This window comes from Polypterus senegalus, chromosome 1, assembly GCF_016835505.1.
Source record: "Polypterus senegalus isolate Bchr_013 chromosome 1, ASM1683550v1, whole genome shotgun sequence".
In the NCBI taxonomy this organism is placed as follows: domain Eukaryota; kingdom Metazoa; phylum Chordata; class Cladistia; order Polypteriformes; family Polypteridae; genus Polypterus; species Polypterus senegalus.
In genome coordinates this window covers 275,777,328-275,801,983 of record NC_053154.1, presented here as the reverse complement: position 1 = coordinate 275,801,983, position 24,656 = coordinate 275,777,328, and the positions used below count along the sequence as shown (strand labels likewise).

Below are 24,656 nucleotides of genomic sequence, written 5' to 3'. Positions count from 1 at the left end.
CGTGTGGCCAACATGGTGTAGTGCAAAATGGTAACTAAAAACAACACCCTTAAAATTAAACCAAAAGTAAAAGCTAATGTCAGAAATGAAATACCCACATATAAAACCCCCAAATAAGACATAAAATAAGTAAACCAGCAGTTCAGTGCAACAATTAGGACTTTAAAGAACTGCATTTGTTTTGTAACAGTAGCAAGAGGCATATCCCGAAGTGACAAAGATGATTGAGTGAGTTAGAGGCATTAAAACACAACCTGCATAGGTCACTTTGATCAGGTTTCCTTTTCAGAGTGAATTACTATGCATTGGAATTATTCCAAATTTTTGCTTAGGAACAGCTGCTTGGGCTAATCAAGTCCTTCTTGCTGGGTCACTTGAGCATCTGCTCTGTAGAGGAGCTGAGAACACAAGAGACACTGCACTGAGCAAAACGGACTTCAGTTTAAATATTCTTTACTGTCATTGAACGGAGACAGAGAGCAATAGGACCCCGGATCAGCAATTGGCGGGCAGATTCATTGCTGTACTGAGAAGACAACAAGTCACTTTGTTCCATAAGCACATCCATTTAATGGGCTTTTAAAAATCCTGTCAGGCTCCATGCTTGTTCATAGCAGGCAATTACATTTATCCATGTGATATGTGATGCTGGTCAGAAGTACAAGGTGGTGTGGCTTTTGTTTGCAGATGTTTGCAGTGTTTTTATGTCTAATTAAGATTTTTTTTTTTTTTTACAATTATTCATGCTATTAATTAATAATGTATAATTTGGCCTCTCACTTGTTACTATAAGTTACTGTAATTTATTTTTAAGTGGATTTTTAAATTCAAAATTTGCTGCTGTTTTCACAGACCCAGACTACGGCCCATCTCAACTGCCTTGTGGACAAGCTGTGAATCTGAGTGATGTCATAGGGTGAACATAGAGAATCTAAAGAGTGTCTTACATCCACAACATCTGGGAATGTAAGCGACCCTGTAGTGGAAAATCTGTGTGTAAGAATTTTTATCTATTAAGCTTTTCATTTATGTTGCCTTTTAACTAACTGTTCTCAGTATGATGAGCTAATCTTTAGTATGCAGCCCATAGCTAGTCCTTGACCTTCAGCACTAAGGAGCAGGATTCTTTCTATGTAACCTAATATAGGATGATTTCATGTCCTATATAGGGACCTATTTGTAACATGCTATACAGTATGCTAAACATTCTCTTGTATATTCATACTCTGTAAGCTCTTTGCCTAACAAAAGGCTGTCAGCATAACCCGATTTGTATTACAAGAGTAACCTTGTGTTGGTGTGCTCCAAAGTTATCCTTGTTGAATTAAATTTCTTATATATTTCTAGAGTCTGAAGAACCTTTTTGTGTAAATTGAACCTGGGTCAAGAGATTTTCCCTAACAACACCAAAGAACGTAAAGTAGGATATATTAAATATTCCCATACTTAGTTGGTAGCACTGTGATCATTACTGCCAAGCCAGTTAGGCTTCTGATCTGCAGAGGGAGGAAGAGAGAATGCATTAAAACTGAACGGCAACTCCATGTTCAGTAGATTATATGAAAGTTTTAGTTAAATTAAAATGTATGTGTAATTTACAAATTATTACAGTGTATACTTAAATGATGTTGTAACAATGAATTAAAAAAACATAAGGGAAAGGACTGAAGGTAACCAAAGGTTTAACTAAATGTGGCTTAAAGCTTGAGCATGTGAGGTCTGCCACAACTTGATTTTTCAAGGTTAGAAAGTGAGGATAAACTAACGAGAAGGCCCAAACACCCCTCCTATGAAGCAGTGCTAAATTCAATAAGCACTGAACAACAACCACATAATGTCAAGTGAAAAAGTAAGTACGCCTCAATGAAGCTGTTGATGTTTTCAACATATTTGAACAGGCATACAGTAGATCTTCATGAAAACAGTGCCTACAGATAAAGGTGATATATTTAATCAAAAACACGGACAATATTGCCTTTTCGATTATTTATTCAAATCAAAAATATCAATAGATGTACTTACTGTATTGGTCTACTGGGGAAAAAGTAAATACACCCTTGACCTCAGAAGCTGGTATTTCCCCCTTTTGCAGAAATGTCTTCTTGTAGCCATTTTGCATAACTGCCCACCCGTCTCAGAGCACTCCTACATGTAAAATTGCATGTTTTCTTGCATGCCCAACCTGTTTCAAATTCCCCTACAACATTTCAATGGGATTCAATTAGGGCTTTGACTGGGCCAGTCAATAGCCTTCCATTTCTTCTTTTTTCCTTGGTGGATTTGCTAGTGTACTTTAAATAACTATCATGTTGAAAGGTCCATTTCTAGTCCAATTTCAACTTTAGGACAGTTGGCTTTACATTCTCCTCAAGCACACTTTGATATGATGCAGAATTCATAGCTGCACTGATGACTACAAACTGCCTAGAACTTAAGGCAGCAAAGCAAACCCTGAGTGTTTAGGAGTCTTATAGCTTGGGGGAAGAAAATATTACACATTCTGGTGGTGAAGGGCCAAATGCTTCGGTACCTTTTTCCAAAAGGAAAGAGGGTGAACAGTTTATCTAAGGGGTGCGTTGGGACCTCCATGATGCTTGTGGCTTTGCGGATGCAGCATGTGGTGTATATGTCCATGACGGAGGGGAAAGAGATTCCGATGATCTTCTCAACCATCCTCACTATCCTCTGCAGGGTCTCGTGATCCATGACAGTAGAATTCTCAATCCAGACGGTGATGCAGCTGCTCAGGTTGTTCTTAATAGTCTCCCAGTAGAAGGTGGTGGGCATGGGTGGTGAAAGATGGGCTTTCCTCAGCCTTCGCAGGAAGTGACGATGCTACTGGGCTTTCTTGGCTATGGTGCTGATGTTGAGGGACCAGGAGAGGTTCTCTGCCTAGTCAACACCAAGGAATTTGACGCTCTGAAATCAACAATCATCTCCTTTATTATGTCTACATTCAGACAAGTTGTTCACTTTGCACTAACCGTTGCACTTCCTTTTGGTATGCTTTATCCTTCTTGCTGATGATGCCTACCATAGTTGTGTCATCAGTGAGCTTTATAATGTAGTTCAAGAAGTGCATTGCTGTACAGTTGTGAAAGAATAAAGTGAACAACAGCAGACTAAGCACTCAGCCCTGTGGAGCAGCAGTGCTAAGTGTCGTGGTGCTGGAGATACTATTTCTAATCCTGACTGTCTGAGGTCTCTCAGTCAAGAAGTCTAGCATCCATTTACAGGCGGAGGTGTTCAAGCCCAGCAGGCTTAGCTTTCTAGTCATGTGCAGAGGAATGATTGTGTTGAATGCTGAACTAAAGAGTATTAACAGCATTCATATGTGCGTGTCCTTGTCCAGGAGAGAGAGGGCCAGATGGAGGGTGGTGGCTATGGCATCATCCATTGAATGGTTTTGTTGGTTTTCGAACTGCAGGGGGTCCAGTGAAGGGGACAGCAGGGCCTTGATGTGCCTCAGGATGAGCCTCTTGAAACACTTAATGATGATGGGAATAAGTGTAATAGGACAATAGTTGCTTAGGCATGACACCGAGGACTTCTTCGGCACAAGAATGATGGTAGTAGCCTTGAAGTGCAATAGAACAATGGCGTTGCTCAGAAGATGTTAAAGATGTCTTTGAAATCACCCACCAGGTGATCTGCACTTTCTCTGAGCACCCTGCCAGGAATATTTTCTGGTCCAGCAGCCTTCTGTGGGTTGACTCTGTGTAGAGGTTTCCTCACGTTGACCGTGGTTAGATGCAGTACTTGGTCGTTGGGAGGTGGAGTGGTCTTCCTCATCACCAGGTCATTGTACACCTCAAACCATACACAGAAGTTGTTCAGCGCATCTGGAAGGGAGGCATCACCATCACAGGCCAGTGGTGTTATCCTGTAGCTAGTGACAATTTGGATGCAATGCTGCATGCATTATGTGTTGCCACTGCCTTGGAAGTGGTTGTAAATTCTCTCAGTGTGTGTGCGCTTTGCTACTCTGATGGCCTGGAATAGTTTTTTCCTTGCTATTCTTAAGGCTGCATTGTTACCTGCTCTAAAAGCGGAGTCCCAGGCCCTCAGCAGAGGACACACCATCGCAGTAATCTACGACTTCTGGATAGGGCATTCGGCGATGAACTTGGAGACAGTAACATCATCAATGCACTTGTTGATGTAGCTGGTCACTGATGCAATGTACACCTTCCAGATGGTGCAGTCACCGTTGGTAACAGCCTCCCTGAACGTGTCCCAGTCAGTGAGCTCAGAATAGTCTTGAAGAGCTGAGATTGGTCCTACTGGCCAGATTTTCACCTGGCTCAGAACTGGTCTGGATCATAACAGAGAGATGGTCTGAATAGCTCAGGTGGGGGCGGGGCTGCACCCAATATGTGCCATGAATGTTTGTGTAAACAAGATCCAGCATGTTCTACCTGTCATTGCAAATTTCACATACTGATGAAAGTTAGGGAGTACTAACTTGAGATTTGCATGGTTGAAATCTCCAGCGACAATAAACAGTCCATCTGGGTGAGCATTTTGCAGTTTGCTGATATCGCTGTATAGTTCACAGAGAGCTTCATTAGCATTTACGCTAGGTGAATGTAAACTCTGACTATATGAGCAGTAGTGAATTCCAGAGGTAAATAGAGTCTGCATCTAACAGTCACAAACTCCACCAGCAGTAAGCAGTAACTAGACAATAGCACCAAGTTCTAGCACCATTCTTTGTTGATGTAAACAAAGCTGCAATAGACACTAAACTCACACTGGGTACTCTGCCGAAGTCAGATATAGTCCATTTTATTATCCATGGAGCAGACATTTGAGAGTAGAATGGACAGGAGAGCCTGCCTGCTATAGCTTGCTGTTAGCCTCGCATGGACTCCCGCCCACTTTCTGCGCTTCCACATCCTCACACACTACTTTCGTGTGCACCTCCTACAGCCATTGTATCAGGTGACGCTGAGAACTGAAGGCCTGGTCCTCATATGTGTCCAAGGTTGCGTAGCTTCTCCAGCAGATTGTCCTTTGGGCTTAATTTTGGGCTATTTCTGCACAGCAAAAATGTCTGGGGATGGTAGACATGAACACCGGTTGTTCCTAAGTCCATTTACCACAGAAGGTCAGGCTAAGAGACAAAATAGAATGAAATAGCACCATTTGGGGACCAGAGAGGCCTCTGCGAGCTTCTGCTGAACCACCATCAATAACTGCTGCGCCATCATCAGTAAACTGTTAAGCCACAATCAGCAAAGGTTTTTTCTTGACACACCTCACATGTAGGTCAATCTGTGCAGTCTCTTTCTGATTGTAGATATGTTGACTTTAAAACCAGCTTTTGCAAATTACTTGCAGAACCTGTAATGGAATTTTGTATAGGGTTGTCCAGATCTAATTATGCAATTTTCATTAAGCTATAACTTTTTACGTTTATTACATAGAAAAATCCCAGATCATTGAGAAGTGTGCGAACTGACGACATAAAGAATCGCCTTCGCCGAACTGGAATTGTCCCTGCATAAATCAGTCATCCAGATGATCTGGATCTGCATAATTAGATCTGGACCACCCCGTAGTTCTTGGATAAGTCTTTAAATATCACATTTTCAGCTCTTGGACTGAATTTACTGGGCAGGACCCTGATCAAGAAACTCCAATTTTCATTCTAAATACTTGAGTGGTAGGTTAATTAGAGCAATTAGTGAATAAGAGTGTGCTCTGTGCAAGGTTATTATAGTTTTGCCTTTTTATATTAGTTTTTATTTCTATATTTTTTCTGACCTTACTTGGAAATTCAGTTTAGTTTTAGTTTTCCTTCATTGTGTATTTTAGTTTTAGTTTAGTTTTTATTTCACAAAGGTATTTCTATTTTATTTTTATATATATTAGTTTCAGTTTTAGTTTTAGTAATTATGGTATGGAGCGCCTACGGAGTTACTTTTGTGTCACAATCAGACAGAACTGCACACTTAACAGATTTGGATATGAGTTTAATGTTAGTGGAAGCTTACTACACTGCCTAGTTTACTATCTGGTTTTGTTTTTGTCTAATAAAAACAAACATAATCAAAACTAGACACTGAATATGAACAATTTTACACAATTTTATAATTTTTAAAATATTTTCTCATGAAAATCACAAGGGCTTAGGAAGAACAGGACTCTTATGCTTGAGTCAGTGTGCAGACCCCACCAGGCTGTATTGAGGGAAACAAAGAACAACAAGCAAGTATATCAAGGTTAGGGGTGGTAAGTCTTGAATAGCCCACCATAAGAACAGTAAACCCATAATGAGCAGAGCAGGAGCAGGTAATAAGAGTATGGACAGGCACAAAACAACAGAGACAGCGTCTGAGATTAAGAAAACATATACATTATCTAAACCTGTTTATCTAGAATAGGATTGCAAAACTTACAAGGGTTAAAGACTAACGGCCAGAATATTAATTCAAAAACTAAAACTAAAAATATTTTAGTAAATTATTATTTTATTTCAGTTAGTCTTTCCAGCTACTTTAATAGTTTTGTTTAGTTTTAGTTTTTAATTTTGGTTTTGTTAATTATTTCATTTCAGTTTACGAAAATGTTTTTTTAATAATAGTTTCAGTTTTGATTTTAGTTTTTGTTAACTATAATAACCTTGGCTCTGTGAGAGTCTGGTACCCTACCTTATGGTGACTGAACCTGAAAATGTCAAGATAAATTCTGGGTCCTTGTAATTCTAAAATTATTTTAATCATATTCAGTAAATGGATTGATATATGTGTCGCGTACTCTTTGCATTATTTGACAGTAAACTATGTAGCATTCTATGATCTGCTTCTGGCAACTGAAGAGGGCCTGTGCCGGATGTTTGCCGACTGGTAGACCAACCACATGCGTTACCTGGTAGGTAACCACCCATACAATCAGACTGGGACTCAGAATATGGATGCTATGATATGAATATATATATATATATATATATATATATATATATATATATATATACACACACACAAATAGATTGATAGATAGATAGATAGATAAAAAAATAAAACTTTAATTAAAACATTAATCTACAACAGTAGAAGTTGTTTTGTTAAGTGTTTTAGTATCAACCTTTGTCATCAGAAGAAAATGATATTGATGAGTAGCTTGTGCTCTACGACTAGAAGCCCCTAGCTAACAGGCTCAATAAGCAGCAGCCACCAGGAAGTCTACTCTCCAGGCAAATGCTGCTATGAAGCCTGTCTCCTGATCACCCGCTGCAGCTCTTTCCGGGAAATCTGGTTGCCAGGTTCTAAAAACCGGTCATTTTATGGAGTTCTCACCGTTAAATGAGCACATGATGAACAGCATGCCGACATTTTCCTCGGCACTTCATATAAATCAAAAAACAGTTGTGGTTATGTTGCCAAAGAGGCACAGCGTCTTTTTGCTGTTTGGCTGCATTTTATCACTTCCCCTGCAGGCTGTATACTGCTTCAAAAATACACACAACCCCTTTGTCTGTCTGAGGCACTACAATAAATGCAACCAAAAGTCATGCAATCTGTGCCAGATCATTCCTGGTACCTTAGCTAAGCTGTTTGAGGCCTTCAGCTTCAGCCTATGAGTGCTTTATTTATTTTTGCTCATCAGGTGTTCCTTGTGTAAAACAACTTAATTTTAAAACCAAAGCACCATCTTCCTCAGTACTTTCACTCCTTCATAGAACTAAAAAAAAACAGGCATGTAGACTCTTACTTGCAAAATCCTTAATAACTGAAAAAAAAAAAAAGAAAAAATTTTTAAGAAGTCTTATTGCAAGTCAAAACAGTTTTGAATGTTCTATATTGAAATTCCTTAAGCTTCCATCAGTAAAGGTATTAAAAGATTTATTATTTGAGAAATGGCCCAGCTGAGTGAGCCAGCAGAGGCTCAGAACTTTAAAATGCAATGTTGCTGGTTCAGATTCCCACCTCAGGCTCACAGGCAGAGTCTTGTAAAAATTAAATATGTAATACTGTAATAGTATTATGCCCCCACATATAAAGGTATCAGCCAAATATAAATTATAATTATTACTACAGACACTGGAGTATGAAGGCACAAGCTGAACTAGTGCCACTCCTAGCTGCTCCTTATTTCTAATGCATATCAAGTCTCTGTATTTAAAATGTGAAGTCTTCATAAACAATGTTTTAGAAAAAAAATACAATTTTGAATATGGCATGCAATGTTAACTATTGTGTGAAAATATAAACCTCAAATGTGCAACAAGGTCTGCTGGGGGTGAAAGAGGGTGCCTTCAAACAAATCACTTGGCAATAGATGGGATGAACAGAACTGAATGGCTCACTCTGTTGTTCACCTGCTGGTGGCAGGGTGACAGTTGGATTTTCATTAGCCTTTAGATGTGAACAGGTTTTTACTTTTCTGTAATTTTCCATTCACTACCCTTATCATTTGAAGAAAAAAAAAACTATTTCATGATCAAGAACAAAAAACATGTTGGAAATGCAGTGGTTGCTATATTAAAAAAAAAATCTACAAAGATAGAAATGTACATACATTTTAAAATAAAGGACTTCTTATTATTTCAGGTCTAATAAAGTGCTTATTATTTAAATTCAAATTATTTCAAAATAGTTTTTCAACATTCATATGGATAATTTCTCCATCCCTTGATTGTTCACATGACAATAAAATGATAGGAACTACCGGCATTCCATCTATAGCAATTACTCTGAAAAGAAGCATGTTAAACATGGCAACAATTTGTGATTTAATGAGCACAATATGTTAATCTTTTTTTTAAAGTCTTTATTATAAAAACTGTTTTTGGACATTTTAAAAATAATACCTGATACACAAATAAAGAATACAATCTTACTAAAGACATATAAATATGTACACATACTATTGTTAAAGAAAGCAGCCAGGTTTGTCTTTCAGGAACAATAAAAAAAGACCCTCTGCATTGAAAAAAGTGAATTGAGAAACCATTAAATGATATCGAATATTATGTAATTTTCTGTTTTGTGTTTTCAAAAAATATTTCTTTCAGTGCAATCGACAGTAGCAGTGATGTTTAGCCGAAGAGCCACAAGTCTTCAGACAGATGTTTGGCTTGAGCAGCACAGCAGTAGAGTAGCTTATGTCCTAAGAGAATGAATCTTCAGACTATCAAAGACCAGATTTTGCACATGCTACAGTTGTACTGTCTGCAAAATATATAGCTTTCGTATACATTTCATTTTAAATATATGGTTGAACTTTGAGTTTTTTATGGGACATCTGGCAAACGTACATATTAAGTACATAAAGCACAAGACAAGAATGTGTAGCACATTAGCTTTATAACCTGAGTGATGAATTACATATAAATTATACAGAAGAAATATTTTCTTTCTATGTAGGGAGTCTAAGTAAGCAAGTGTGGATTTAAATAGACGTGTTTATGATTAATGGGCAGAAAAGCAAATCACAAAGCAGCCCCACATCTTTAATCGGAATGCTGGACAGAAAAAAAATTCAGTCACACAATAAAATTTACAGCATGGCTCCCTTTGGTGAAAAGAATTTTTTAAGAAAGACATTACTGAGCAACAAGCTGATTTGATAGATAGTCTGTTACATGTACCACAATGAGAACAACATATTACTGAATCACTGCCACTATGAGACCTCTGCATTCTCCTAATTTTGAAATCTGCATATTTCACACCTTGTAAAATGTCACTTTTAAGCTTGCTTCTAAAGTGAAAATATTTAAAACTGAAAGTTGTACGAGGGGTAGTTTTAGCTACACACAATTTGCTGTACAAATTAAAGTTCATGGCATTGTCCTGCCAAATGTTTTAGCAATCTGTTTATAGACAAATCAACCACTTTCTTGAAAGATAATACACATAATAAATTAAAATGGGAAAAATAAGAAGTTTTTACATCATTTGTTGTATACAGATTATGTTCCTTCCTCCACTCTTTTTTTTAACCAGATCCAGAAAAGAAACCTTGCCCAACAGACAAAGACATATCTCTCTTGTAAAGTTGGCTCCTTTGGCTTGTTAGAGCAACTGACTCTGTGGCAAGATATGAAAAGGCACAGCTATCTGTACCGGCAGGCATATGCATTGACATTTTTAACCACATAGAAACCAATAGCCATTGGTGGCATAACTATTGTTCTTCCAGCTCGAAGTGTCTTGGGCTTCAGGTCTGGAAAGGTTTCATCATCCACCATGACTAATGGCTCTCCATTAAGCTGTACAGACCTAGGAGAGATATAAAAGAGTCAGGCTTATGTGAGAAAATGCTGAACAAATTATAGCAGAATTGGGATATAAAACTTGATTTATCTGAATTTGAGCTTGTCTGTAGAGCATGAAGCAAATCGAGTCTCAAAATTAGGAATTCTAATGTAGTTTAATCACTCACAGTTTGCTTTTGTGAGTCACCATGAATAATGAGCTTGTTAAACAAAGTAAAATAATCAAATAAAACAGTAAACCAGATTTCATGATAACGTCAATGGATTAAACATACAGTATGTAGTGCCTTCACAATTACAGAACTGATGTCATTCATACATGTTTCACTAGAGGGCAGCAATGACTAATGTAATGAGGCCACACGCTGCTGAGCTGTAAGGCATATGCCTACTGTATGATCAATTTTAACACTTCTGGACAGTGTTAATATATGGCTTCTGTATGTCCTGTCACAACAGCTTTTCACCACTTGCATCACAAAGATACAGAAACTGATGAACAGCAGAGTCTAACGATCCAAAGACACATATTACAGCATGTTTTACTGTTCCCATAATAATGCTCAGTTTCCAATGGTGAAGTGCCATGTGGCCTGTTTCACTGTTGTTTCAACTGACACGTTCAAGTGTCTGCTTGCACCGACTTGAAAGCTTGTGGAAATGGCTTCTACTTACTAAAATGAAACGTAAATGAGAAGTACATAGCACATGGTCACACAAAACATTACAAATGTTTTATTAAACTGGTAGGAAAGATGCTTCCTTATTTCAGGGTGTATCTAATTTCCTATCATTTTTCAAACGGGTAATCTTGGAAAACTGTTCTTGTATAACAGAGCTCTCAAGGAGCTCACACAGCTACTATACGTGTTATCAGCTGAGTTTCTTATGATTGATTGTAAAGCTGTCAGGATATTCTGTCTTCTTGAATGGGACATTTTAATGTGTGATAGGAATGGCAGGAATGGCCTTTTTGGAAGGCCTCTCCATGCAGAAAAATACAAATCAAGCAAAAGGTTAACTAATATGGCACCTTTATTACACAAAATAAACACAAGGAAATATATACAAAAATTGAGTCATTTAAGCTACAAATAAACAGGAAAACAACAAAGCCTGCTGTGGTTGAGGGTTGGTTTGCTCACTTAACCAACAAAGTACCACCAGAAAGCACTTTTTTACCTTCTGTTCTTCTCTTTGACCCTGGCTTCTTTTCCTGTGACCAGCTGAGTGTTTGCCTACTGCCTTCGAAACTCTACACTTAAATTGTCTCTGGGTTATGGATCAGTTCTGTGCAAGCCCTAGTCAGCCATCCATTACCTTCATGGACATCACACTAAGTCTTGTGTTGACTTTAAAGCACCAGATCTCTGAGGCAGCACCCCTACTGCCTGCACTATTTGAAGAACAGCAGGGTCCCATATGTTCCTTTCTAGGACTATGTGCCCTCAAGTGGCTAGAAGGTGCTGCTATTTGTGGCATTTTTTCCTTGGCCTCACTCTGTCTAAGATCAGGCATTTCTGCCAGTAGCTTCCCAGAATATCCCCAAGTCCCTCCCAGAGTGCTCATCTCTCTCTGTCTGTCATGCTGATAAAGGCCTACTATCATTCTAGAACACACAGTACACCTACAGGACATCCCATCCCCTTCCATTCCATTCTATGTTTAAACACATTCATTTGCAAGAATTTTTCTTCTGCAATGACCCTCTCTCATTTAATTTCTTTTGCCTCAAACCTTTTGTTGGACTTGGCTCTGCCCTGTGTTTTTCAAGTTATGCACTTGCCTATTGCATCTTTTTGACCGCTGGGTATCCCCTCACAATAGCTTCCTTCACATGCTATATAAGTAAAGGTAGTACATTTCCCCAACCCCCCCCCCACCAAGGACAATGGTGTAGTTCCCCGTTTACACAAGAGATCTAGAAAAGGATAACCTCTGCCACAATGTCACTGATTTCCTGTTGATTAATTCATTCACGGCTCAGTATAATTCAGTTTATTTTTGTATGGCTCTCTTTACAGCTTGTTGGCTCAGAATCCTGCATAAATATTCAGGCTACAGAACATCATTGAACTCAGAAGCTATTACAAAACAAACATTTAAAGTATGTTAAATGCAAGGAAAGGGGGCACATAGACACCTGCCAAACTCAAACTTAAAGGAAATAAATCTTTGGAATTTGAGAGTCCCTGAGAAAATAAATCTACAGCTTTACTTTATTTTGTATTTTTTGGAAAAATAATAGTGTAATATTAAAGAAGCTGGTCATTAGTGCCAATAAATTACTACAACAAATAATGTGAAATAGGTTTTCCTCAGTAGTCACTGCTAATGCACATATGTCATAACAGCTTATTAGCCTGCTAAGGTAGGAAACACTCCTAGAGGGAACCTGGGGTGTCTTCTACACCAGCCATTTTCAATCTATGATATGCATACCACTGGTGATATGTGAGGTGTTACAGGGTAGTGAGACAGGGGGCACAACAAAAAAAACAGGAGCTGCAAATACTACTGAAAGTACAGAGAGAAGGAGAGAACTTCACTGTGCAAGAGATGTTTTACTGGAACGCAACCAATTCGAGTATGACGATACTCCCTGCATTAGCCTCTGTTGGGGAATATTTTGATGTCTTAAGCAGATAATGAGAATTGATGTTGCATTCCATTTGAAGTGGGAAGTTGCAATTTCAAAGTTTCTAGTTGGAATTTTCAATCGGAACGCTGCCTTAATTTGGATTTCCAACTCAGATGCTTCAGATTATGATGTCAACCCAACATGGTGACATACGCTACAAACTTTAGTGACAGCTGTAGTATTATACAGTGTATTAGCACTTCTGTCTATTTGTGTCTTATTAAATCAGTCATACACACTGTACTGTCCAACTTTTATCCATGGTCATGTTGCTGCCGTGTTTGATGTATAAAATACTGCATAATGCATCATTATCAACAGTTATTTATTCAGCTGGAGCAATCACAACAAAGGTTTTCCAGGACACGTCCATATTGGTTTTCCGAATGTTTTACTAGAACTTGATGAACTCGGGTGTGACATCATTCCCGGCTTTGATACCAGAGGTAAATGGAGCACAGCATAAGACTGCAGATTTACGTGTACTGACACAATGAGGACCCACTTTGCCAGCGAAAGTGCACACCGAAGTTCATGCACATTCGAGAATGATGCCCATTTTAAGAAAGCTAGTTAGTGTCTCACATGCTCTTCAAACCTGTGAACAGCATTCAAAAATGAGCCCTCAGTGTTGTCTGCATTACCACAGCCACATTTATTACGTTCAATATGCCAGTTGGTGGATGGCCTGTGGATTCAGTTCAGACCCATTGTATGTGTAGTTTGCATTTTTTTGATTAGTGTTTTAGGTGTTGGTACTTCTGGTTTTCTGAACTTTTAGCTTTGAACGTTGATAACTCTAAACAATCTGTACATTTTCTTTCTCATTTGAAATTCCTGCCAAATGTATCTAACTGCCTTTCCCTGTCACATTATATCATGAAACTGCATATAGGAGTTAATTACAGTCTATTTTAATCTTTATACCATATTTGCCCTTATACAACTGGAAAGAATGTAAGAATATTTTTCATTTTTTATGCTGGTGATATGTGTTCACAAAAAGACTGTTATAGGAGACTAAAATAATATTATTTAAATTGTTTGCCAAAACCAACTCCCTTTTCTCTCTAAGCAAAGACAAATCAGCTGTGTATTCTTTATATAGAAAAGAGGTGCACATGTGTATTCCTAAATGGTTCAATTTAAAAAGTTTTAGGTGGCAAATATACGTTTTAATGAGTTCAATAAAAGACTAAAATATTATGTTGTGAGTCAAGATCTCTTCCATGACAGAAACATAGAGAAAAAGAAACTTTTATACAGAAATTTTATACTAATTTACACACAGTGTGCTGTTTCACAACGAATAGTAGAATATTAGTAAAAATCTGGGTTTTATTAATTTTTAGTCAGTTTAATGTAGTTAATGTCGATAGTAACCATAATATGATAAAGCAATGCCTACACAGTGCTGTGAAAGTCATTTGGAGAGGATAGGGTCCAAAAAGAATGAATTAAGTTGTAATTATTATTTTGTTGCCAGGAAAATCAAAGTCTTTTTGTTGACCTTCGGAAGAAGGCTTAATCAAGGCCAAATAACAATCACAAAAAAATGTGAATTTTAAACAAAAATAGAATTCTAAGTCAAAGTCTTGTTTCTCATTTTTTTGGGTTGAATCACTGTTTATGCGTCAGTCAACAATTAATTGTGTGATTGCAATGGATATTATTATTATCAACAATATAGTGACACCCATGAAGATAATGTTGAAAGAGAAAACAAATCATAAAGTGGTGATGGGATGACATCACAAAATAACTATAAAAATATATAAAAACTGGAAAAACAAACCAGCCTCTTTTTTAAAATTGCAGGTAGCAGTACTGTAACTTTGTTACTTCATGTTACTGCATGCTGCCTTTTCATTTTTTAGGAGGATTGATTATTTCTGACAGATCATGCAGCCAAAAGATTATAAAGTAAGTCAGATTCAATTTGTGACTCTACCTGCTTAAAATCATTGTACAGAATTGAGTCCATCGTTATGAGAGGATTCAGTGTTTTTAAAAAGTTATTCAAAATGCAGACTAAGAAAGCAATGGACGAGGACAGTAAAACAGATAGGAGAGAAAAAAAAAAGTAAAGCCAATATGATAGAAAGAAAGTGAGGACTCCAAAGTAACCACTACTGGCTTTGGAGGGCTGGTTCTCTCTGAAGCAGTGAATAACAAAACAGTAAGAAACCTACAGTAAGAAAAGATGTTGACCTGCCACAGAGGCAGCATAAACAGCCAGTTAGCTGAATTCACCAGTTAATGGCAGAAATGTACCAGTGGCAAAATATGATTAGTTTCAATGAGAGACCACAGCAGGTTTGCTGCAGTTGAGACTTATTCCCACATATTTACCTAAAATAAGTCAAAGGCTGCAAAAAAAAAAAGGGTGCAAACACAGCAGTTAAGACATTGCCTGTCTTAATGAGTAAACTGCTATAAGGGAAAGGCTACAGCTAACAGAAAGAAAAGCATTTTCAAGGTAATCCCCTTTATGTGCTTATTTAGTTGTATTTATGGCTACATTCATACGGTAATGTCAGTCCCACAAAGCATCTTTGATTACATTCATATGATGTTCTTTCAAGGTGCACTATATTTTTCGTTTCACTTTGTGTATTACACTTGTACACTTACAGCACTAAACGCTCTATTGCCATAAGTTAGATCACACCATCAAATCCCTGAATTATAGATAAACACATAGTGGACATTAGAAATTATTGATGTAGCTTGATTTATTTCTTAATAAAAACATAAATACTGTACACAAAATACAGTAAATGCTTAAAGAAATAACCTGAAAAATAATATTAATAAAGATATGTTGGATTACACATGGTGGAATAAGTAGCATTGGTTACTAGTGGATCCATTGTTGTTGGATTTCTGTTGGATTGAAGGCTATGCATGTTATGGTAACTGGTAAGTCTGAATTGGGTGTAATTGTTGCCTTGGGTTCAGTTGTGGAGGGACAGATTTTAGCCCCAGCCCGAATTTGGATTAAATGGGTTTTGAATGTGTTACATTATGAAGAACGTAATGTATAATTATAGTGCATTCCTCACTTAAAGAGACGTATAAAAAGAAATATACCCTTTAAAGGTACATTACCTCCATTATTCAAAATGCAATAAATAAAGATAAAAGCATCAGTCAAATTTTATTATTATTCATTTTGGCTGAAGTGTGTGTGTTTAGTTCATACTGTACATGGTTATGTACTTTCATTGTTGTTTAATTATAAAGCTGTGTATGTGTTCTGGCTCTCTTAAGCAAAATGTAAAAGTTAAGTGAATTTAACTGGAAGTACTGTAATTTATGCACTTATCTTTAGGCTTTCTACATATTTCTTAATAACTAAAAAGCAACAATGAACAATTTATGCTTTATAAACAATGTTTTATCTCCTATAGTTGTTTGTTATGTATTTGTTAATGTAATAAACATGATCTTGGCACAAGTGGCCCACATTTATATAAAAAATGAGTAGCTGAATTAATGTAGAATCAGGATTTCTGGTGTTCACTGTTTTCCAAATTATGCTTAAATTGCAAGATTTTGTGGTAGTTTTATATAGTATAATTTTTTTCCTACAAATTGATTTAAAACCTCTTATGGTTTATTTTTATGCTTGTCATTTTACCTTATTATATTTTAGAGTAGCAAAATAATGTACAGTGATCTGAATATCCCTACATATTTTTCTAATTGTACATAAGCTTTTTTGTGAAGTAAAGGAAATTATCACCCAAACAGACTTCTATATCCTATGCACATGGTGCAATTGTTTCCGTATTACTACAGTGCAAGCATTAGCAAGTTAAAGGATTTGTAGCTGGAGGCTTCAGCCACTTAGCAATGCTGTCTACATTATTATTTTAACTGCAACTATCCTTACATATTTTATCTGGAAAAAACTTTATGTAAAACAACTTGAAAAATGCACACTATATAAAGCAGAATCTATACTGTATTTGAAACTCCATGGTGCATCCTTAAGACTAGTGCCTTTGTGTCTGTCATAGAGTCAACACAAGTGAATGTTCTGACTTACATTTTCCTATGTAGTCATGTGCTGATTTTACTTCCAAATAAATACTGTGACGTTATACATAAAAACTGAATAGCAATGCATTTGCAATTACAACCTTTGTAGTTTTTGCCAGTACTAAATTCACTACATGTGCATAGCATCAGACTTGAATTTGCCCTGCAGGCTTTGTTGACAACCACCCATAGACGACCTTTAATACAGGATTTACTTTTGTTGTAATTTAATTTTAGTTTCTCTCTCTCTCTCTCTTTTATGAGCACCAGCCCATGGCATGTTCCACAACATGGGTGTTCCAGTTCACGGTGTCTTCACAGCAGCTTGATAAATCCAGGATTTTTAATAAAACAGGAATTTATTTTTATTAAATGTGCAGTCATTTTTTTCTCTATGACAATATTAATGCTTAATGACTTAATTCATCTTTAGCAAAAGAGATGGTTGTGACTCTAAAATGGAATTCTGAGGGGACATCACTTTATCAGAAATATAAAGAAACACCTCTGCCCCATGCTTTAAGATGAAAAAAAGGAAGGCTTGTTAGAGAGTTCCTGGTACTCTGCTTCATTTGGAGGATGTCAATGGGTGCTTAGCCAATTATATACGAACCAGGGAATACGCATTTTTGGTTTTGACTTTGCTTTTTTCTCTGAGGTACCATTATGCTAGGTGAACTAACACGAATAATGAAGGAATAACTGAAAGAAAAGAGCAAAGTCTAAACCAAAATATTAGTGGAAGACTGAGAAGCCAACTACACTATTACTATGGCCAAATTATGACACAAAATTAAAGTAAAAAATCTGAGCGAAGTCATAAACCAGAGAATGGCGAAAGAAGAATAGAATTTAAAAATCACAAAATGGGTTGTTTTTGATCCACAAAGTCAGGTAATGAAGTGCTTCCAAGTATGAACTTTAATGAAATATGACCATTGTGCTGTAAATCGGAAGTCACGACCTCTTAGGACATGCTGCTAATAACACAAACAACTGCTCTAATGACAGAAAGTCAAAATGGTAGTGTTTGTGAATAAACAATTACAGAAAATACATTAAAAAACAAATGTAAGCTTTAATTAAAAATAATGTCAAATTCAGATTTTAGAACTCAAGAAACCTCTAATATAAGTTCTAGATCTGACTGGCACACAGTGGTGTTTCCAAGAGGACATGTTAGTGTGTGTCTCCTACAGTGGAATGGGTTCCATCTTAAGTCTCCTTCCTACTTTGATACCTACTGCTGTGTAGATGTATTCAGCGCCCTTATGATCAGTAAAGTACAGCTTTTAAACTGAATAGCTAAACATATTAACAAAATAATATATACAACAGTAAAACAACCCTGAACATCCATTATATCAATTAAAATGCCATAAATTAAAAAAATGCTATGACCTCTACCTGTCTTGACGGTTCTCCTGACAGTACAACTATTCAGACTGCTGGTGACACATACTGCCACCTGAACACTTCAGCTTATTATTGCTGTACTTCATTATGCATTTTGCATTGTATTCTAAATGTTCCTAGCATGCACTGTACAGTTAAAAGTGTTTGGTCAGTTCCCTATCACAATATGAAAGTTCCAGATATTTCTACCATATGCACATTGACCACCGCCTGAAGATCATTTGTGTATGTGGGATTGTGTCAGACACAACAAGCCTGCAGGTAGTTTTAAGGTCATGTCCATTAGAAAGAGACACAAAAGCACAGTGCAGTAGTTAAACACACATGGGAATATACACATTTATTTTTTTTCTCTGAGTTAGTTTTACAAATGTAGTTTGGTACACAAGATGTGCTCTGATTGCTGTAGACTGCTTATAATCAATCCCTTTGCGAGAAAATATAAAGCTAGACAATTTTTTTAAGCGTCACTTTAACATTTGTGGTGTTTTTATATAATGACAAGAAGACTGATGGCAATTTTAATGTCAAAATGGCTGATGGCATTTTTTTCTATCCTCCTGGCCATTGGAACTTTCTTTATTCTTTGTTAGTTAATATTGCCTAATCTTAGTTTTACTGTATATATTTTTCTTTTATACTTTCTCGTATATGAAGTACTAGCTGTGCCCCGCGACTTCGCCCGCATATTAGTGAAAAAGGACAGTGAGGAGGGCCCTGCTTGGCTCGGCACTCCTGATTTCACGTTTCCCCCTCCACTTGGCCTGCAGCCTCTGTCTCGGATTAGCGCGAAAATATCCTGCGAGTGAACAATGATTCTTAGCACGATGAGTGAAGTCGCAAAATCAACCGGAATGTTCAAGCAAATTATAGAAAAAATCTAATATAAATCTGTTAAGTAGTTCTCTTGTGAAAAGCGGACAGACATACATACAGACAGACAGACGTTGGATTTTACATATATAGAGACAGGGGAAGATTTGGTATGGAGATTTTGATGAATCTCTACATTTTAGACCTCCCTGACTTTCTTGTATATGAAGTATAGAGAAAGTATGGGAATCCTCCAAAAATTCCATTTCGAGATTTTGATGAATCTCAACGCTTTAGAACTCCCAGAGTCTGAAAATACCATTTTTGGAATTATGTCTATTTGTTGATGTGTGTATGTAAACATGATAACTTAAGTACGCTTTCACTTGGGTCAACCAAATTTTGCATATAAGTATTAGGTACAAAACGTAGATTTCTATCAACTTTTGGGCTATTTCCGTTAACTTTCCGTGGTACTTTACCTTTTATTCATGCAGCTGCAGAGCCCGATTTATTCAACTTTAATTTTATCATAATTTTTCAATATATTATTCATTTGATTTGTTGTTGATGGTTCTTTAATGTACATAATATAAAAATATGATCATTGTCTTGCGGTTTATTTCTCAAATATTCATCTCCATATCTGAGTATATGAGAAAGTCTAGGGGAGACCACTCTGGATTTTTCTTTCTTCATCTTGTAGAGCACTTTGAGCTACATCATTTGCATTAAAATATGCTATATAAATAAATGGTGTTGTTGTTGTTGACTGTTGCCAGTCCTGAAGACTGTTACTTTCAACCCAGGGGGGATCAACCATCAGGACATTCCTGGTGCTTGTCTAGGGACCTGTGACGAGTTCTTTTTACCAATACACTCAACTTATGAAATGGGTATCTGCGAGTTGAAATGTCCAAGGGGTCCTCCCCTTCTCAATGGAATGATCGAGTATGTGCATGCCAAAATGCTAAGAGGACCCACACTGGATGAAGCAATCGAGTCTCATGCCATAATCAAGAGTGAAAAATACTGTTCTAAACCTGTTGTGCGTGCGATACATTATTAAACCGATTTACTCTGTTATGGAGTTAAGTCACCCAGGGACCTGTGGGGGTCTTAATCCAGTCATCCTTTCAATTGTAATCGGTGCACTAATGTGACATTGGGGCAACTTACTGTGGCTCCTTAACACTAGAATTACCAGAGCCTACGAAAAAACTTGTAGATCCATCACACCTTAAATCGCTTCTTAAATCCGTTCACATCTCTCCACTAGCGTCTTATGTCATCTAAATGTGCTGATGAAGACAAGCTGCAAGTAGCCGGCTATTCCATCCCCCCACCGACTTAGAACGTCCACAAACTTCTCCCAGCTCATGCCTTGATTGATTTTCTGGGAGTGAATTGGAGTTTTAGAGTGGAAATAATAGATCGTTGTTTGGAACACACGCATGTCATGTCTGTTCCGTTTCTACAGTAATCTGTGTAAACACATTGTTAAAACAGAAACGTTTTTTATATTTTAGTAGTAGATGACAAAATGTAGGCATAAACTATATAATGTATGAAGCCTGAAGTCCAAATATCAAAGAAATACTTTCACAGAAGGTACAAATCTAACACAACAATTGCGCTTTTATTCAAAAATATAACTGCAGAAACAAAAAGCCGCCTTACATTCGACATTGACACCTGTTTATAATGACTGCCTCGGTGGTGCAATAGAATCAGCTGCCGACTGGGTTGCGAGTTCGATTCTGCATCCCTCCGTTTTGAGAAGTAAACTGCTCTTAGTCTTACTATTTTAGAATAAAAACATACATTTGATTTCAGTCTGTAACAGCCGATGTAATTTATGATACTTGTAAAGGTTAGCTTTGGTTTTTTTTTAGTCAGTTTTATTATCTCGGGCGCGTTCACGAGCCCAAACACACCCCTCCCCCACATCTGACACTGCTGTTTTCACATAGACGCGATATAACAGAGGTAAACTCATGTAATTGAAATGGGGACCCTGCAGACTTTTAAAAAATCACTTAGGTACAGTAGGCAAAGATGAATTTGTTTATAAATTAAGTAAAATATGTTATTCATATCCTTTTATCAAGTACTATACAATAATGGATGTATGGTAAGAAATGTATTGTACATAGTTAAACTGCTTTCTGCTCATTGAAGTATTAATTAGCTTATTAATTAGTACAATTTGCATTTTCAGAAGCACAAAAAGCAGAATGATGTAGTAAACATTAAACCAATTAGTAATTGAGTATTTCATCTATTTGGGGAATACAATTTTTTACTTGAATGAACTTACGAAATACTATTAAAATCTGTTTTTTCCACAATGCATTCATTCATTAATTCATTTTCCACTCTCCTACCCATTCTGCAAAGAAAGCTCATTTTGGTGGCTTGTACCTGCAATCTCTTTCTTTCAGTTATTACCCAAATCTCATGAATATAGGTGAGGGTAGAGACACCGATTGACTGGTAAATCGAGAGCTTCACCTTCTGACTCAGCTCTTTCTTCCCCACTTACAGTAACTGCATTACTGTGCTTGCTTCCCCAATCCATCTGTGAATCTCACCATCACCTTTCTCTTCACTTATGAACAAGACCCTGAGGTATTTAAACTCCTCCACTTGAGGTAGTACCTCACCTCCTACTTGGAGAGGACAACCCACATTTTTCATACTGAGACCATGCTCTCAGATTTGGAGGTGCTGATCCTCATACCTGCCACTTCACACTCGGTCACAAACCATCCCAATACGTGCTGGGTTTGCAGCCTGAAGAAGCCAATAAGACCACATCTTCTGCCAATATCAGTGATACGATAATAAATTCACCAAACTGGACCACCTCCCCTCGGTGATTGTGCCTTGATATCCTGTCCATGCAAACCGCAAACATGATAGGATTATTTAAACATGACAGTTAATGGTCTTGATAGCTTTCCTAATTGTACATTGCACATGCTCATGATTTAGATCACAACAAATGTAACTACAGCTAACTGACTAAATGGCTGATAATATAATTCTTGTCGACAAAAACTGTCTGTGCCTTTTTTCTCATTGTTGGTAGCAATTGGAGTTACTTTTTAAATATTTTTCAGAAGGTGTTGCCCTCTACCCACGTTTACAGACTCATGTTGGCAGCTCGAGTGATGTAGCAGAAACATGAACATGCTTCTGACTTTATAATACAATGTTTTGCCTAGTTCAAAGTTAGTTATTTTTGTTCAGAAGAAGGAAATTAATAATCATGGAAGTGAACATATTTTGATATTGTGTAAGTTTTTTCTGGGTGAGGAATCGATCTGGAGAAGCTGGAAAATGTTTGTTTCTTTTGTGTTTTATCCACATCATTTTTAATACTCTAAAGCATTATTATAATTCTTCTATTTTAAATTTCATGTTATTATTCTGAGGATGAAGCTCTTTGTGTACTATGCCCTTCATTTTTTATAGATTTGTTTCTGTTGATTTTGTTGATGTTTAGTGTACAGGCACTTATAACAATAGTTTGCCACTGCAATAGAACATTTTTTTGACCATTCAGCAAGTCATGTATTTACAGTATGTAAGTGGTTACTAAGAGAACTTTTTGAAGCTTAACACTAAAGGGGAGCATTTTTTTTACATGGAAATAATCATCTCATAAGTAATTCTAACCTGATCAGATAGCACACTCAACTAACATTCTATTTACTTTTAAGACAGTAGAGAGTTTAGTGTGCCTTCCATAATAATGATTTAAAATCATTAAAAATCACAATAGCCAGTTATATATTTTGAACATACCTTTGTGACTTTTAAAATATGCCTGAATGGATAAAGAGATTGACTGGGATTTTCATCTTTTCCTTGAGAGGATTTTCTTTCATATAAATTAGGATTTAACAGCAAGTATCCTAAGTTGATTTGAATAACCACGGGTTGATGTATTTGGGAAGATCAGAACTGTTGTCTTTGATATAGAACAACACATCTAGTACCAATTTTCATTTCAAAGTCTGCACTTACTTTGCCTGAAGACCTTCAGTTCCATGTGGCTGTAACAAATACTGATGCACTGTTTTGTTCCGGAGAGTCCCTGCAAGTTTGATTTTCTTCCGTGACCGGTGTAGATTAATGATGTAGAGAGTTATTGATCCTCGCACATAGCTGTGACTGGAATGGCAAAGAATAATGAGAATATGTGGGATCTGTAATCTTTGAAATTCTTCACAATTTTTTTAAGAAAATAAAATGCCAGTAAATGTTATGGAGCATTAAAACATGACGGGCATAGCTAATTTTGAACATAACTCTAAAAAAGCTAAACTTATTTTTTTTACATCCCAGCATTATAACTTTTCTGTTTTCCAAATGTTTTCATGTAATTTGAATAAGATCTAAGGATTGTAAAGGGATCATAGACTATAAAGATCCTATGTGGGTTCAGCCCAGGAGATACAAATAAAATATACTGAAGATTTTTAAGATGTAAATGTCAGGGTATATTACTTATAAAACAATTTTATTATAATAATAAGCACACAATATAACACAGATTTTTGCAGATATTTGCAAATAAGCAAGTAATGTGATTATGATTTATGATAGTAATGACATTTATATTTGATTAACTAAAAAGACGGCATATTAGTATGAAGGCACCTATAAATTGTACTAAAAATTGCTTCCAGTTTTTGAAGGTATCCATTAAAGGCTGTTATGTAAAATGAATTAGCACAGGTGCAGCCTGTTAATATGAATTGCCTCATTGCAATAAAAGTCATACTGCACTCACAGGAAGATTAGGCATGCAATGTATACATAATTATTTCCTTCAGTAATTGGTGGTTTTCATAAATAAAATTATTTGCATCAGAAAAATATCTAAACTATTGTGCTATTCATAATAAAGTATTTTATATGTTCTGTATGATTTCTTGAAGTGTGGCACATTTCTAAGCATACAGAATTACTTTCTTTATGTTATCAGCTTTGCTTTTTACAGCTGTTAATGGTCTAGCTGCCAGGGAAGAGTGCAGCTGTATAACAGTAGCATTGCTATCCGCAAACAAACTGGAAGTTGCCTGCTTTTCAAAGTTATTTAGTAAAATATGCTGGGTTTCCGATTGCTGTTTTTAATATTTAAGATAAAGTACTATGGTTATTTTTCATTGGTGATGATAATTCAGTAATTTATTGAAAAAGCTAAAGAGATAAAATAAAAATTAATATTTTATGGTGAGCTGAGGTTGTGGCAGTTTTTCATTAATGTAAAAAACCTATTTAGGTTCAATGAGCATATATTAATTATTTTATTTATTTAAAGGAATACTCCAAAATTTTTTATGTTACTTACCTCATGCACTTTGTAATGTTGCCCTGCCCCCCACAAAAATAATCGTATGTGTTCATGCAGAATGGAGAGAAAGAAGTTCAAAACAGAACTCAATGGTGGGCAGCGCTGTATAACAGCAAACAATGTGAAAAATGACCATAGAAAAAAGA

The 24,656-nt window shown here is 36.5% G+C and overlaps 1 protein-coding gene and 1 long non-coding RNA gene across 3 annotated transcripts in view; one reads left to right on the top strand and one right to left on the bottom strand.

Annotated features, from left to right (window-relative positions):
- Positions 1–424: 424 nt before the first annotated feature.
- The window catches only part of LOC120542375, a 155,770-nt gene continuing 131,538 nt past the window's right edge, over positions 425–24,656 (top strand). The window contains exons 1-2 of the long non-coding RNA XR_005636180.1: positions 425–665; positions 853–996. This is a non-coding gene — a long non-coding RNA (uncharacterized LOC120542375). The remainder of the gene's footprint in view (positions 666–852; positions 997–24,656) is intronic.
- hpse2 (heparanase 2) overlaps positions 8,792–24,656 on the bottom strand; it is a 371,766-nt gene continuing 355,901 nt past the window's right edge. For both annotated transcript variants that reach the window (XM_039774786.1, XM_039774797.1), the window contains 2 exons: positions 23,178–23,324; positions 8,792–10,229 (listed from right to left, as the gene is read on the bottom strand). In XM_039774786.1, the coding sequence (XP_039630720.1) occupies positions 10,064–10,229; positions 23,178–23,324 (313 nt within the window). In that variant the 3' untranslated portion in view covers positions 8,792–10,063. The remainder of the gene's footprint in view (positions 10,230–23,177; positions 23,325–24,656) is intronic.